General features: G+C 37.6%; 1 protein-coding gene across 1 annotated transcript; it reads right to left on the reverse strand.

Annotated features, from left to right (window-relative positions):
- Positions 1 to 7,506: 7,506 nt before the first annotated feature.
- LOC127496017 (angiomotin-like 2a) lies at positions 7,507 to 14,627 on the reverse strand. The gene is made up of 10 exons (XM_051863544.1): positions 14,444 to 14,627; positions 12,933 to 13,661; positions 12,496 to 12,658; positions 11,511 to 11,712; positions 10,090 to 10,385; positions 9,747 to 9,934; positions 9,572 to 9,661; positions 9,303 to 9,472; positions 8,662 to 8,799; positions 7,507 to 8,465 (listed from the first exon to the last, which is right to left on the reverse strand). The coding sequence occupies exons 1-10, from the start codon at positions 14,482 to 14,484 to the stop codon at positions 8,380 to 8,382; spliced, it is 2,103 nt and encodes a 700-aa protein (XP_051719504.1). The 5' UTR covers positions 14,485 to 14,627; the 3' UTR covers positions 7,507 to 8,379.
- Positions 14,628 to 15,463: the final 836 nt, after the last annotated feature.

Here is a 15,463-nt window from a genome sequence, read left to right on the forward strand (position 1 = left end):
ACTCATCTTACTTGCACAAAAACAGATTCAGTATTCCTCAAAAGCAATAAAAACAGTGAAATGTAAACTCTGAGTATTACGCAAACCCACAATAATTAAATGTTAAATAACACAAATATACTTTATGTATGTAATATCACTTCAACCAATGTCTGCTGCTGACCTATGATCCAGTTCAACAATACTAATAAGCAAATACGACTAGATTAAAATCACATTTGTGTTTCATTCTTTTGTTTTTATTACTTAAAGGGGTGGTTGATTATGATTTCACTTTTTTAACTTAGGATAGTGTGTGATGTTGAGCATAAACAACATCTGCAAAGTTATGACGCTCAAAGTTCAAAGCAAAGGGAGATATTTTCTTTTAAAGAATTCTCTGTTTAAGGACTACAACAAACGGCTGGTAGGGACTACAACAAGCTTCTTCCCAGATTAGTGACATCACTAACCCTAAAATTTACATAAACCCTGCCCCCGAGAACACGCAACAAAGGGGTGAGGCCATGTTATTGCAATACAGTATGTAACACAAATGCAATGGCATGTCATAAAAGCAAGATAACAACATAAGTTATAACCGTAATTAAATTAAACTACCGTTCTATCTTCATGCAGCATATATTCTCTGGCTCTGTAGGATCTTACAACAGTTCCCACATGAGCGATTTATAGATTATCATGACAGAATATGCTAATCAATGACTACTCCACATCAGCTACATAAATTAAGCAACTAACCATTCAGAAACGTCCTGTTGCATTCTACATGTTGTCACTTCTTCTTGAGTCTCTCATCATTGTCTGACTCCGGTTTGAACATAAAAGGCTGAACAGTTTCTGACATTTTCAGTGAGTCTGAGGTAATCGGCGCTGCTAACACAAGCTCTTGAAACTCCGCCCTCTTCTTGAGAGCAGCAGCTCATTTGCATTTAAAGGGACACACACCAAAACGGAGCATTTTTGCTCACCCTCAAAAAGTGACAAATTTAACATGCTATAAAAATGATCTGTGGGGTATTTTGAGCTAAAACTTCACATACACACTCAGGGGATATCAGAGACTTATTGTACATCTTGTAAAAGTGGCATTATATGACTCCTTTCAGTAAGAGTGTTGTACTTTCTTCTCCTACAGCCTATTTCTTCTGTGATCCAGAATGGCAGCACAGCTGAAAGGTTTGTTTGAGCTGCGCACTCTACTGTACAGGCATGAATTTGCATTTCCTTCAGTCTGAGGCTTATGCATTACACTTTTGGTTTGAAAGGGCTTTTACATTTGACAAAAAATTAAAATTAAAAAACAAACAAGCAAGCAAGCCCAGCCTAGATAAGTAAAAGTAACACAAAAGTAATGTAACACATTACTTTACATAAAAAGTAACTAACGCAAGGAGTGACACAATATTGTAATGCATTAGTTTTAAAAGTAACTTTCCACAACACTGGTTGTATCAGTCCCTCCTGTAAAAATGTAAAGAATTTGCAGAACAAAAACAAGGATTTAAAAAAAAAGTTGCCCTGGAACAATTTCAAATTCAGTAATAAATATTAAATGTAGTAATTGTGTTAAATATTTAAACTAAATATATTTAACTGATATCTTTTATTCTTTAACTTTGACAGCACTATAAAATATATTTTCTAAAACCTTATTTCTCTGGGGGAAAAGTTGTTTTCTGTAGGCATCATAGCTCTCATTTGTGGCCCCGGACCCCAGTTTGAAATCCCCTGTATTAATTATCTATCTTCCTTATGTGCATTACTTTACCGCTTAGTATAATTAAAAAGCGAGTGGCTCAATCTGTTTTGTTTTGGGACTCACACAGGCAGGTTTTTGGAAAGCCTTCCATTGTATTCTGAACTGTCACATTACTCATGCCAATTAATTGATCGGGAATGCTTTAATGCATTCCTTTAAATAAAGAGCCCAGCTAATGCAATCATGGCCAAGTGCTGAGACTATAAAACAGCAGCTCTGAAAAATGACCCCACGCACGTGACTAGCATTTGAAATGTTGTCATTCCAAACCATGGTAAAGCTTTAGTCATGAACGGGGTATGTGTGGCTCCTTGTGGTTTTACTGCTCTTCATCATTGACCACTGCAGTCATGAGGAATGGTTCAGATTGTGGTATAGTTTGAAAATATGAAGGGAAGGCTGCTTTAATTTATTCGCCTTGCAGCATGTTTCAGATCTATTCAGAGAGAGTCCAAATTGAAGGTTATTCCATCCAGTCATCAATCAATGCTGGAAATGTGTGCGGCTGAAGTAATCAATCTACTCTCTGAGAGCACAGAACATCCAACCAGCATTTGTCAGACAATGAACGGGACAACCTTTTATTTTAGAAAGCTGCTGGGTTTGTTTGAAAATTAATCTGGCTTTAAGCGTTGTTTGGTTCCTGACTAGACTGACCCAAAATTCGTCTAACATCTAATCTAATGTTGTTGTTTTTTTGACAAACACAACCGCTTAAATTCTGATTTGTAAGGCGGATTACTGCTGCCTCACTCAAATAGATAGAAAAAATTATATTTGCTGGCGTTCCACATTTCAAGCTTCAGGAATGTGCCCTTTGACTTTGAAATGCTCCACAGCCCTCCATTTTGTTCATGTTGAGGAAGAAACTCAAGGTTAAAAAATGTCAAGTGTTTCTCAAAAGTCGAAAGAATGTTGGCAGCTTTTCTGGCTGTGAGGAGGAAAAGGCCTCCACTGCTCTTATAAACAAGATGAATTACAGTGTATCACATGTTTCCCAGTTCCCATACAGGCTGTAACCACCATAAAAATGCTAAACCTGTTCATTCCAACCAAGAGGATTTTCTCTGCTTATATAAGCTTACCTACAGCCAAGTTTGTTCTTGCGTTGGTATGAAGATCCAGTGCTACAGTGTCGTCATCATATTTGCCTGTTAGAATGTTATTTGGTGGAAGATGGTTTATAACAAATATTGAAAGCACATGTGAATATTGTCAATGTATGTAGGCTAGGGTCATGAACTCCCCCACATGATGGAGTGCTGTTCCCTCTCTTTTTCTGTTATCAGTTTAAATGGCAATGCTGTTATGATTTATAAACTGTACTTATAACGTTCTGATTTTGAGTCTAAGATATGACAATCCATCACTGAATATATTACTTCTTTTTTCCTTTTTTTAAAAAAAATAAATAAATAATAAAGTCTTGCCTTATAAGGTTCTACTAGCATGCGGCGTTAAAGGGTTAGTTCACCCAAAAATGAAAATTCTGTCATTAATTACTCACCCGCATGTCGTTCCAAACCCGTAAGATCTTCATTCATCTTCAGAAAACAAATTAAGATATTTTTCATAAAATCCGATGGCACAGTGAGGCCTGCATTGTCAGCAAGACAATTAACACTTTCAGTGCCCAGAAAGCTACTAAAGACGTATCTAAAACAGTTCATGTGACTACAGTGGTTCAACCTTAATGTTATGAGAATACTTTTTTGTGCGCCAAAAAAAAAAAAAAAAAAAAAGACTTTATAACAATATCTAGTGATGGGCGATTTCAAAACACTGCCTCATGAAGCTTCGAAGCTTTACGAATCTTTTGTTTCGATTCAGTGGTTCGGAGCACGTAGCAAACTGCCAAAGTCACTCCCCCCAGTGGTGAACCATTGAAATTTATAAACACTTATCACGTAACGAAGCCTCGTTTACTGAAATCACGTGACTTTGGCGCTCCGAATCCCTGATTCTAAACAAAAGATTCGTAAAACTTAATGAAGCAGTTTTGAAATCGCCCATCACTAGATATTGTCGTAAAGTCGTTATTTTGTTGTCATTATACGTTTTTTTTTTTTTTTGTCTGTTTCAAGATCTGCATTTAAAAGCACATGTAGGCCTACTATGCTTTTAGACATTCTTAAAAGGACTTCAACCTGGGACCAAAAAATATCATAGTATCATAGTAGAAGTATCATTTAACTGACCCTTCCCACCTGCTGACCAATCTTAGTTTTTGTTGTCATATTATACAACAAATTTTATATATATCAGGGGCGTTTCCTCCGAGGAGGCAAGGGAAGCAGTCCAAAAAACTGGATGAGAAAATAATCGATATTACAAAAATAAAACAACGCAAATGTTACAAAATTTGCCATTAAAAAGTGTAAAAGTCACTGGTTTTTCTAAAGAAACACTGTCAAACAGCAACACCCGCAGGTGAAGTTACAGCAGCTCATAGAAACAAAGCAGAGCCTCTATAGAGTACCTCAGGGATGATGTGTTTTTGTAGGCCAAGTTAGCGGCGCACGGGTTCCCTCGATCGAAAGCCAATGCATTTTTCCCATAGACTTTTGGAAAATCGCAAAAAATAAGCTCTGTGTTTAACAAAGGGTTATGACACTTACACGTTTTGTCTATCAAGATAATCTTTACAAGTTAACACAACATTTATACATTTTGGAGCCTAAATAAAGTCGTCAGATATAAAAAGCTAACAGTAGGCTATAAACGGACTACAGCACACCATGGTCACGGATCAACGTCACCACCACCAAGCTTCCTCAAACTTTATTTAGAAAACAACTTTATTTAAAAACATGCTCGTTGATTATGATCTGCACTGTGTATGAATACTTAACCACTTTTTCATGAGAAATACTGTCCTGTTTGTCATGACGACGTCTAAAGTCCCCATCAAAGGAAGTAGTCCCTTTTAGCAATTTGTTAGCAACCGCTGTTTTTAAGACACAATAAAGGTTTAAAAAATCACAAGTGGGTTATAACTGGTGTGTTTTATCTCATAGATCAAAACTAAAATATTGAAAATATTTAGAGGCTTTGTTAACCACAGACCTTATTTCAGGCGATTTAGCAAAAACCCATTCAAAAAACCCATTGACTTCGGGGCAATGGAACCGGAAGTCCTAAAATGCTAACTCGCTTCAGGGTTTTGCCTACAAAAACACGTCATCCCTGAGGTACTCTATAGCGTGCAGTGGGTTTAGTGGGGGGTAGTTGAGAATGAATGGGAGAAAGTCACGTGAGAGGAGGCAATGCGCTATGATTGGATATGATCGGTTATGATTGGACATGATTGGTTCGTGCGATAAATCGCGCCTCTTGTTTTCGTGCGCGTTCTCGTCGAATCGGTCTGAATGAAGACAGTGATGGCGTTAATGGGAAGACTAATTAGTGAGCAATCAGCATGCTGAAATTAAAGGTACATCTTTGTGTCTGTGGGTGAGTGACCAGTGTGTACAAGCTTGATGACTGCTGAAAATAAATTGATTATTAAAAATAAAAGCTTAATATTAGTTGATAAATAATATATATTGTTTAAATTGTTACTGCCTTTAGTTATTATTTTGGAATAAATGTAAAAATGAGTAAAAACACTAACTTGATGAAATTTATACTTGGTTTTAATAAATAGAACATTACATAGTGTAAAAATACAAAATAGAATTGTATTTGGTCTCTCTTTTTATGTAATGTTAACTTAAAATTGTGTAACAGGGACATAAATGAGGACTTTGCCTCCTCATTTTAAAACACCACCGCACACCACTGATATATACCTGTGAGTTAGGTAGTTTTAAATTAAATTTTAGAAAATTATTCAAACATTTAAGAGAAAGTCTAACAAATATCCATATCAGTTTGTTTGTTTTTGTCTTTCTGGTGAAATAAATGAATCCATTTGTTAAAGGGATAGTTCACCCAAAAATAAAAAATTCTGTCATCATTTACTCATCCTCAAGTTGTTCCAAACCTGTATGAGTTTCTTTCTTGTGTTGAACACACGAAAAAATATATTTTAAAGAATGTTGGTAAGCAAACAGTTGACGGTAGCCATTGACTTCCATAGAATTTTGTTTTCTATGGAAAACAATGGGGCCCATCAATTGTTTGGTTACTGACATCCTTCAAAATATCTTCTTTTGTGGTCAGTAGAACAAAGAAACTCATACAGGTTTGGAACAACTTGAGGGTGAGTAAATGATAGGATTTTCATTTTTGGGTGAACTATCCCTTTAATATGTATTTGATACATTTTTGTGTTTGTTTGCTTTATTAGTTATCTTTAGTGTAAATTTGGGTTGATGCTATCATCCTGATATCCTCTATTTCTTGTATACTGTACTCTCATAAATACCCTTTTTAATGTTAAATAATCCAAAAAATCTAAAATCTAAAATAGGCTACATTGTTCACCATATAAAGCTTTGGTAGCTACGTTTAGTTAGTATCTTTTTAAATATCCCTTTTTAAAAGAGGGTAGTTTGACTGGTTTGTGAACTGTGGCTTGTAACTTGGCAAGATACAGTTTTAAACTAGTTTCACCAACATTCTTCAGGAAAAATAGTCTGGGTGGGAACATGCTTTAATTCACATGCTTGTTGAAAATATGATGGCCACGTCTTACATATTAGTTGTAATGTCTCATAATAAGTAGTAATTATGGACCTTGTTTTTATTACAACTGAGATCTGAATTCCTGAGATACTTTCATCACTCAAACTTTTGTCTGAAAAATACCATAAATAGTGAAGAATCCTAGCATGCTTTAGCTTACTTTCCATAGATGATATCAATATGTTGTATTTTTTTTCTCATTGCACCCTAAATAGTGTTAAATGTTTTGAACCTCCTATTGACTTCTTAAATTTAAGTATAATTAAGTATAATTAAAACCATAGAACATACCTTCACCTTTCAAACGCTTTTAATTGCCATTTGTAACTGACAGTAATTAGTTAATTTATGAGCCTTCTTTTACAAGTCTGTTTTGAGAGGGTTTAAATCTGAGAATACAAGTGAAAATGCTTCCATTTGGCATTTTCCATTTAATCCATTTTTGTTTCATTACAAATTATATTATCAGCATAACAGTTTGATTGAAAAATTATTTACATTAATCTGGGGAACGTACATGCCCAGTTTTCATACAGTTGAGTGCATGCCATGCACAACTGACTTACAGTAAAATCACCAACACACAACTTCCTCATGAGCAATGCAAGTCTGAGATGCCTCTCATTACTGTAACAAAGATCAGTTTTGTTAAAAACTAAACAATGCATCAAATAGAGCCTTGTCCCATATTTTAAAACAGAGTATGACATCAACACTATGTTAAAAGCATGTAAGAAATATTGAGTCGTCAGTGACAGTATTCACAGAACAGGAGGCTGGATAGGTTAGTCAGTGTTGGGTAAGTCAGCTTTGAGCGAGTTATCTATTGTTCTCTCTCAAAAGCAGAATGTTTGTCTGAATGACTCAGAAATCTGAGTCTAAAATGGGGATAAAGGTGAGCCTGAGGGAAATAGTGCGAGATTTTCTGTGGTGAAATTTGAGAGCTGGAATGCCCCTCACTGCCATTCACTTATAATTACTCATCTTTCTCGGACTGTATGTGAAAACCCCGGAATAACACGACGGAGAATGTGCGAAATGGGATAAAATCCAGTAGATGGTGCTTGCTAGAACCAACAACAATTTCACAAGGGCTTCACAAACCAACAGACACATTTTTATATATTAATAGCTTTATTGTAAATGTATGAAATGTTTCAGAACATTCACATCTTTCATGGATTAAATAGAAGAGGTCAACCCTTGGTCGTGTGTTTACACAACTTTACTGAAATGCTCTTTGGCACCAGTTCCTCAGCATTACATTCCAACACAACACAAAATAATTGTACAAAATATATATTAATATTTACTTTGAAATGACACTTTGACCAGCAAATGTGCCATTTAAGAGCGAACACATTCAAAAACAAAACACAGTTCAGAGTTCACTTAGACTCTTAGGTCTAAATAATGTTTTTGTCTTGCACGACGTGACAATGTTAAGCATGCAATGTAAAAGAATAACTTCGATGAAGGGCGTAGCACCTATCAATAGAAAAATATGAGAAAAATGTAACCATTTATAACAATCAGTAAAGGTGGGGTGGAAAAGATGCATGTGAGAGCCTCAGTTTCAAGACGACAGTCAACTGAACTGGAATGTGGTGAAGTTACCACAGTCTTCTGAGAGGAGGGACAATGCAATAGTAATGACAAATTAGGGTTTTTTTGCCCGTCTTCCTGTACGGGATGGCTTTAAATACCAAAAATGTAGGATTCTCACCAGAAGCATAAGTGTCAGTATTGCGGTTTACTACTTAATCTGTCAAAACATAACAGACTGGACATGTACTTTTAAGAGAAGAGCTCAGCTCCCTCTTTTACATGAGATTTTGAGCAGCTCTGTTATTTAGCTGGACTCTTTCTTCACAACAGTATAGTGATGTGGTGTCATTTAATATCTTCCAGAGCTCCTCATCACACAGGTATGATGTATTTATTTTGCAGGACAGTTTGTCCTGCATGCCTTGTCCAAGTGTGCGTCATCAAATGAAGATCTCCACTGCATCAGCCGCCACATCATCTAGGCCCTTAAAAAGGTCCACAGCAGATGGTGCTTTCTGGATGTTATCTGTGAAAAATAGTAACAAAAAAAAAAAAAAAAAATGGTTATTATACAATGTAACTTTTTATTTTAAACTATGTCTCTCAATTAGCTAATTTTTTTTTACTCTGAGACGAATAATGGGCTTTCACACTGAAGTGTATCATTTTTAGTTAATTTTTCATATCCCATATTATGCAGAAACAACTAAAAGTTGACTCACTGGGGTTGGGCTCTGTGCAGGGGGCTTGATCTGTTGTCTGTTTCTCTGACAGAACTAGATCAGGTTGTCCCCGGGCTGCTACCGGAGTGAGCGTGGAATAAGACGTACCAGCCGCCTGGTCATTGGATTGACTCTTCCCTGGAAAAAAGATTCATAAGAGTTAGTTACAGTTTTGAGATCTAATTCTACTAATTTTGTCAATCTGAGAACCCAGTGCTTAACAGTGAACACTAATGCTAATGTTAGTCAGACTATAACTTAACTAGTAAATGCTAACTAGCAGTGAACACTAATGCTTAAGTTAGTTAGATACTAACTTAACTAGTAAAAAAAAAAAACCTTTTGCCCCAATAGCAACAGCCCTGCATACAATAACTTAGCTAGTAAAAGCTTAGTAACTAGTAAAAGCAAATAACTAGTAAAAACAAACCTAGTAAACGCTAATTAGCATTGAATACTAATGTTAGGCAGACAATACCTTATCTCGTAACTTACCTAGCAAAAGCTTACCTAATAAATGCTAATTAGCAGTGAACACTAATGCTAATATTAATCAGACGCTAACGTAAATAATAAAAGCTTAGCTAGTAACACTAATTAGCAGTGAACTCTAATGTTAATGTTAGCATTCAGACACTAACCTTTGCCGTGGGCCATGTGTGTGAACGTTGAATGAGAGATGGTGATGGAGGGCTCAGTAGTAGCTGGCCGGAAGTCACCTGACTCTCCCTTCTGATCCTGCTGCAGCTTCTGCTTCAGGATGCTAATCACGGTGTCCTTCTCCAGGATTTGAGCATACAGGGCACGGATCCTGACAAAATATGAACCTTATGAGTCCTATACAATCCAAAATGTTTCATTAAACACAACTGAAATTTAATTTTAGATGCACTGAAGGTGATTCTCTTACCTGTTTTCAACTTCCTGGTTTCTGATCTCAGATGATGGGAACTCCTCAATGAAGGAATGACAGGGTGAATGGTTGATGATGGTTGTGTCTCTATGAAATATAAGAAGAAAACGATTAGAAATTGCTTCAAAACTCAATATGCTCCGAAGAATTTGACACTGAGCTCATCTTTTACCTCTGAGCTGCAGCAGTGGCAGCAGCATCCATTGCAAACTCCCTCATGGTTTGCTCCTCCAGGTATTTCTGCTCCCAGCGCATCTTGTCAGCTTCCAGGGACAAAATGCGCTCTTCTTTCTCCCGCAGAAGTTCCTGCAGTGTGGACACACTCACATTGGACACTCCTCCGACTGGCTGAGGCTGCCGCTGTGGAAAAAGAAAAACAAACAAAGTGTAAGATTGTTGTGATGTGCCGATTTTAAGTCTCAAGCTATTCTTAGCTTCACTGGAAGGAAATAGCCGAATGCTAAGTCACATCTGAACAGTTAAAAACAAAAACAAAGCCCCGTTTGTCTCAGTACCTGCTGATTTCGGAGGCTCCGCAGTTCCTGCTCTAGTCGTGTCCTTAGACGCGTTTCCAACCCTTCTCTTTTTTCGCATGTTGCTTGCAGCTGAGCCAAAGCCTTTTGCAGACGCTCAACCTTCTCCACATACGCTCTCTTCCTCTGCAGCTCCATCCACAGTTGCTGGCTGCGTGTCTGTGTGGACCTCAGGGTGCTCTCCAGGGCCTCACTCCTGCGCTGCTGGTTCTCAGCTTCGTTTCGCAGATGCTGAACCTCCTGCTCCAGATGCGCACACTGCAGCTGCTGTTCTTCATCTGTTAGAGAACAAGATAGAAAGTAAAAAAATTGAGATCTATGTTTGTAAATGAAATTGATATGAGTGGGTCAGATGCTTAGAGTCAAAGAAATCCAATTTGTGGTCCCCACATGCCAAGTTTAAGCACGTCCATGAGCGTTATTTGGTATTACAAAAATGGTGGGGACGGTGGTGTTTTTTGCGCACATAACACAAAGCACATAACAAAATTACTAAAACTTAAACTAAAATTATTAAAAACCGAAAATATAAAAATAAAAACTAATTCAAAATAAGAAATAATATAATAGTATATAATTAATACTAAATACTAAATGTTCTACATTTATTATTATATTATATTATATTATATTATATTATATTATATTTCTCTGTTGTGAGCAATTTCATAAGTGGTGGTGACCTTTTGACATGCTTTGTGGCTCCTAGGTTCAAATGCATAAATGCCTTGAAGGCAATGTATGTTGCATAAATGTTTTCGGTACAAACTAAGTCATTATGTCCAGTCATAACAGGCATAGGCATTTATGTGAGGACGTGAGAAAGAGGCTGAAGGAATGTTTATGCAGGCCCTTTCCAGCACCACTCCCCATTGACTTCCTGCTCATAACAAGAGGAATTCAATCGCAAAGTCCGGAGCGCCTCATTTACGCAAGCGGTTAAGGAATGCAGAGGGAAGGAGATGCAGCGACCCACTCTCCCTTTGACCCACATCTCAGAGCTTCAGATTGTTCTGCTTATTTCCCACAAATCGCTGCAAAAGTCATCATCTTCCCCGCCTCTTCCAACTTTCAGCAAACAGGAAGTGAGGCTGAGCAGAACATTTTGTTAATTGTCAATGTGGATCAAACGAGAGCATTGACAGTGTTTGGCAGCGGTTAACTGTCCCCAGGCGTTCTCCCCCACAAAGCTAAGGTCACATCTAACATTTAATCCTCTTTTCTGATCATTCAGATGCTGTTATGTGACTGAAATTCCTGTTTTGGAATGCTCTAATTGGAAACACATTCCCTCTTTAAGCAAAATGACTCAACAGAAAAACAGATCTAACATTTGGGTTAAGAAGTTTCCAGAGCATGTGAAACAGTAATGAGGTTTAATGTGGCCGTGTTCATGAACTCACTTTGCAGAAGGAGCTTCTCAATAACATGCTGGTTCTGGTCAGCAGCTTCGGCTTCTTTTGCCGCTTGAATGCTTGATTGCTGCAGCCTCTTGATCTCAGCCATCAGCTTGTTTCTTAGCGCTTGCTCCAGAGTTTCTCTTTTTGCACAGCCCTTCATCAGAGTGTCGTAGGCCTCTGAAATCCTTTGGATCTCTTGTTCCAGCTGGTGGAAAAATAAAAAGACTTTTAAATAGCATGTCAGATGTGTCAGTCTGACAATGACGGCCTCAGAAATACGCAAAGGTGGTTAGCAATGTTTCTGGTTATGATTAAGAGCAGAGAACAGAGAAGCTGTTCAGCAGTGCCATATGGAAAGACCAGGATGGCATTAACCATGACTCCATCATCCCAGGCATGTTTACACAAGGCAGTGGCCTGATGGGTAAATGCTCAAACCTGTGTAATTATCATTCTTTCAGAGTGAGCAACAGCTTAACTGCACTGATGTAATCCACTGGAAACACTTCATGGCCTTTTGGAACTTAGCCAAAGTGAAATGAAAAGCTATTGAAAATAATCTTCTGTGTATTGCATCGTTATGTATCGTCATTTGATATATATAAATATATATAAATATAGTGTCTATGTGTGTGTGAGAGAGAAATTATTATATATTATAATAATAGTATGTATAAAAATATATATTATTATATATTATAAATATATGTAAATATATTATTTTCAGACAGATGTCCCATAAAGAGCCTTGCTCAAATGTCTCCAAAACTTTTGTATCCATAGCCATTTTGTATTCAGAGAAACAGAGTTATTACATATAACCTGTTGTAAACAGCCTGTGTCATTTTATTAAACCCTGTTATCTTCAGATGGGTGTCCCATTAAGATCTGTATTTACCGTATTTACAGCTAAGCCTTGCTCAAATAACTATTCAGAAGCTAATTACCACTTCTTTTTTTTTTTCACAAAAATGCCAGGGTCTTTTACCTTCTGAATTCTGAGGCCTTTCTCAGTGTGTCCCTCTAGCTCCTGTCTCAATCTCTTATTCTCGTTCATGAGCATTTCCAGTTGGATGCGACTGCAAGCTGCGACCTCCCTGCCAGCAGGGGGAGATGTGGAGAGACTATGGCAAACTTCTGGTGTTTGAAGTCTGGAAGTAGAACAAGGTAAAAATCATCATGTTAGATGAAAACTTAAACAATGGGATTTAGTTCATCTTAGTATGTTAGTATAGTTAGATGACAAACTGCTTTAGCATGTAGCATACTGCATACTCAGCCATAGCATCAGCCAACAGACTGTTAGTCATAATGACACATACTATAAAGTACGTCAGAACTGCAGGAAATGCATACACTGGGTTACAAAATCGAATGTGGGCTGTGGTTAAGTGTAAATTATGCAATTGTTTGGGTCTTCCCTACCTGTTGTGCTGGGAATGAAATGGTGGTGGTGCTTTGTAGCACGGTTCATACTCCGCTGCTTGTCGCACAGGAAAGGGGTGCTCAGTATAAGGCACCTGCTTATTGTATTCCAGTCCTTGCTGGCTATATTGTAAGTGCTGGTTTGCATGATATCCATGTATCTGAGGGTAACTGGCAGAATATGTTGCAGGCATTTTATTGTGCTCCATTGAAAACTGCAGAAGCCGCTCACTCGGTGACCGTGCATGGGCTCGCTTTTGGTCCCAGCTGTCTTCCTCCTTACAGGGCATCTGGCTTGTTACACTATCCTCTAATGAGCAGCCCCTGTGCGGTTGGCACCATTGGGAGGCCAAATACTGAGACTGGGCCTTTGCTTGTTCATAGGTGGGTAGCTCCTCTTCATGGTGTGGGTGTGTTGTGTAGTTCTCAGAGTGCTGGTAGTCAACCTGGTGCTCTTGACCTTGGGGTTCTTGGCGGGCAGAGAGCTGAGGAGACTGGGGCTCCTCCGGGCTGAGGCTCTCAGATGAAGACTGTGGAGAACAAGCCCCTCCAGATCCAACACCTCCTCCTCGTCGCAGGGCCTGCTGCTGGATGGCCAGGAGTGTGCGGGCATCTGTGGGGTTTCCATAGCGTAGCTGCTCTTGGATTAGTCTGTGCAGAACAGTACCAGATGCTTCTTCACCTCTCATTTTATTTGATGAAGATGAGTATTTATGAACTGAACTGGACCTAGAGGGCAAGAGACCCATTCAACAAATTATTATGGTTTTTAGATTCCATGTAGTTAATAAACAGTTATTTGTAGAATGAAAGAAAGAAAGAAACCATGTTTAAACTCTCAAAAGTTTGTCATTTTCATCAGTATCAGAAAGTGCATAATTTTTTCATCAGTTTACAGAAAGTGGACACATATTTAAGCAACAGTACCAAAATAAATCTAAACAAACACTAAAAACTACATTAAAATGTTGTAATTTTTTGTAACATCTGATTTAACTGGTTTTACTTAAGACAAATATGCAAATATTTAATATGATAAAAATCTAAAACTATACTGAGTTACACCAAAGAAAATATATACAGTATATTTGAAGTTAATAATAATAACATTTTAATATATTTGTATTATTTATAAATAATTAGGGCTACAATAAGTATATACAGTATTGGAACATAACTTAATAATACAAAAATGAACAATACAATTTCTAAAATAAAACCAAAACAACACAAATTCACCAACAACTATTCAAATATATAGCTAAACTAGTTTTCATCTCAATAGAAACGCTGCGCACTCACGCGAGCTCAATGTCAAATCTTCATTATTCCTATAGCACGTGCCAAACTAATTGAACGTCATAAGTTTCGTCTAACAACGTATCCTCCTCAAAGCCATTCGTATTAATCGGCGTCTCATTTATAGTTACATCTATTAAGTTTTTCCGCCGATTAAGTCACTACGCGTTCGCTGCTATTGACCATTAAACTCTGTAGAACGACCAACTTACCAGCTACCACTTTCATTCCACACGGATTCTGTTAATGGCATGTGTAATAATCCAAGTAATCCAACTAATATCTTCTGTTTGTGTTTTATCTCCTCGTTTTGTTTGTGCGCGCGTGTTTAGGTCTGGTTGGGTTATGAGCTGGTAGGCGCGCGCTCTGCTCTCATAAATAACTAAGCGCGCCTGGAATGATCGGAATGTGTGAGCTCAGGGATCAAAAGTGAAAAGAGAAAAAAAGAGCCATTTAATACAGCAGCTGCAGTTCCACTTTCGTCCACAGGGGCTTTCACAGAAGGCAGATACCAGAGCTTAGGTTTTAACTGAAAGTCCTGTAATTTAAGAAAACGGTCCAGTTGGTCAAAGAAAATCCATGGCAACATAAAGCCCTGTATTACTACAGAGAGGCTGAGCAGTGATGTCACCTTAACAGAGAAAAGGTGTCAAAAGGTGTGACCCAATCTGAAAGGTATGCAGACGTGTTGACACAAGAATAATAACCAGAGCTAGAAGATCAACTTTGTGTATTTAGGCATCTCTGGTAAATATTTAAGCATATTTTCAAGTACTAAATGTTTTTACTTTTTCTTTCCTCTTGTATGTTACTGACGTACTGCACTTTCTTTTATAAAAGAAATATACTTTCATAGCACCCTTTATTTGATTGAATGGTTTCATAATTACTATGAGCATCTGAAAAGTTATTTTTCTCTAGGCACAGTTCATTACTTTATCTGTTCAGTCTGAACTATCATTGTCTGAGTAGACGGAGAAGGTTGTAACACTGTTTTCCAAGAAAACATCAACTGAACTCATGCACATTGCACAAAATGGGACAGTTTATACCTTTGCCCTGTACTTTCAGTTTATTTCAGTAGTCTAAAACCAGCAAGTCACCAGCAGCAAACAGGGAGGTAACACCCAACAGCAGACAGGGTGGTAACTTTTCTTACTTGCCTTGTGGTTGTGTATGAATCCTCAGGTTCCTTCTGACTAAAGCATAATAAATGGGAAAGGGTGGAATTC

Source organism: Ctenopharyngodon idella, chromosome 15 (assembly GCF_019924925.1).
Source record: "Ctenopharyngodon idella isolate HZGC_01 chromosome 15, HZGC01, whole genome shotgun sequence".
Taxonomy (NCBI): Eukaryota; Metazoa; Chordata; class Actinopteri; order Cypriniformes; family Xenocyprididae; genus Ctenopharyngodon; species Ctenopharyngodon idella.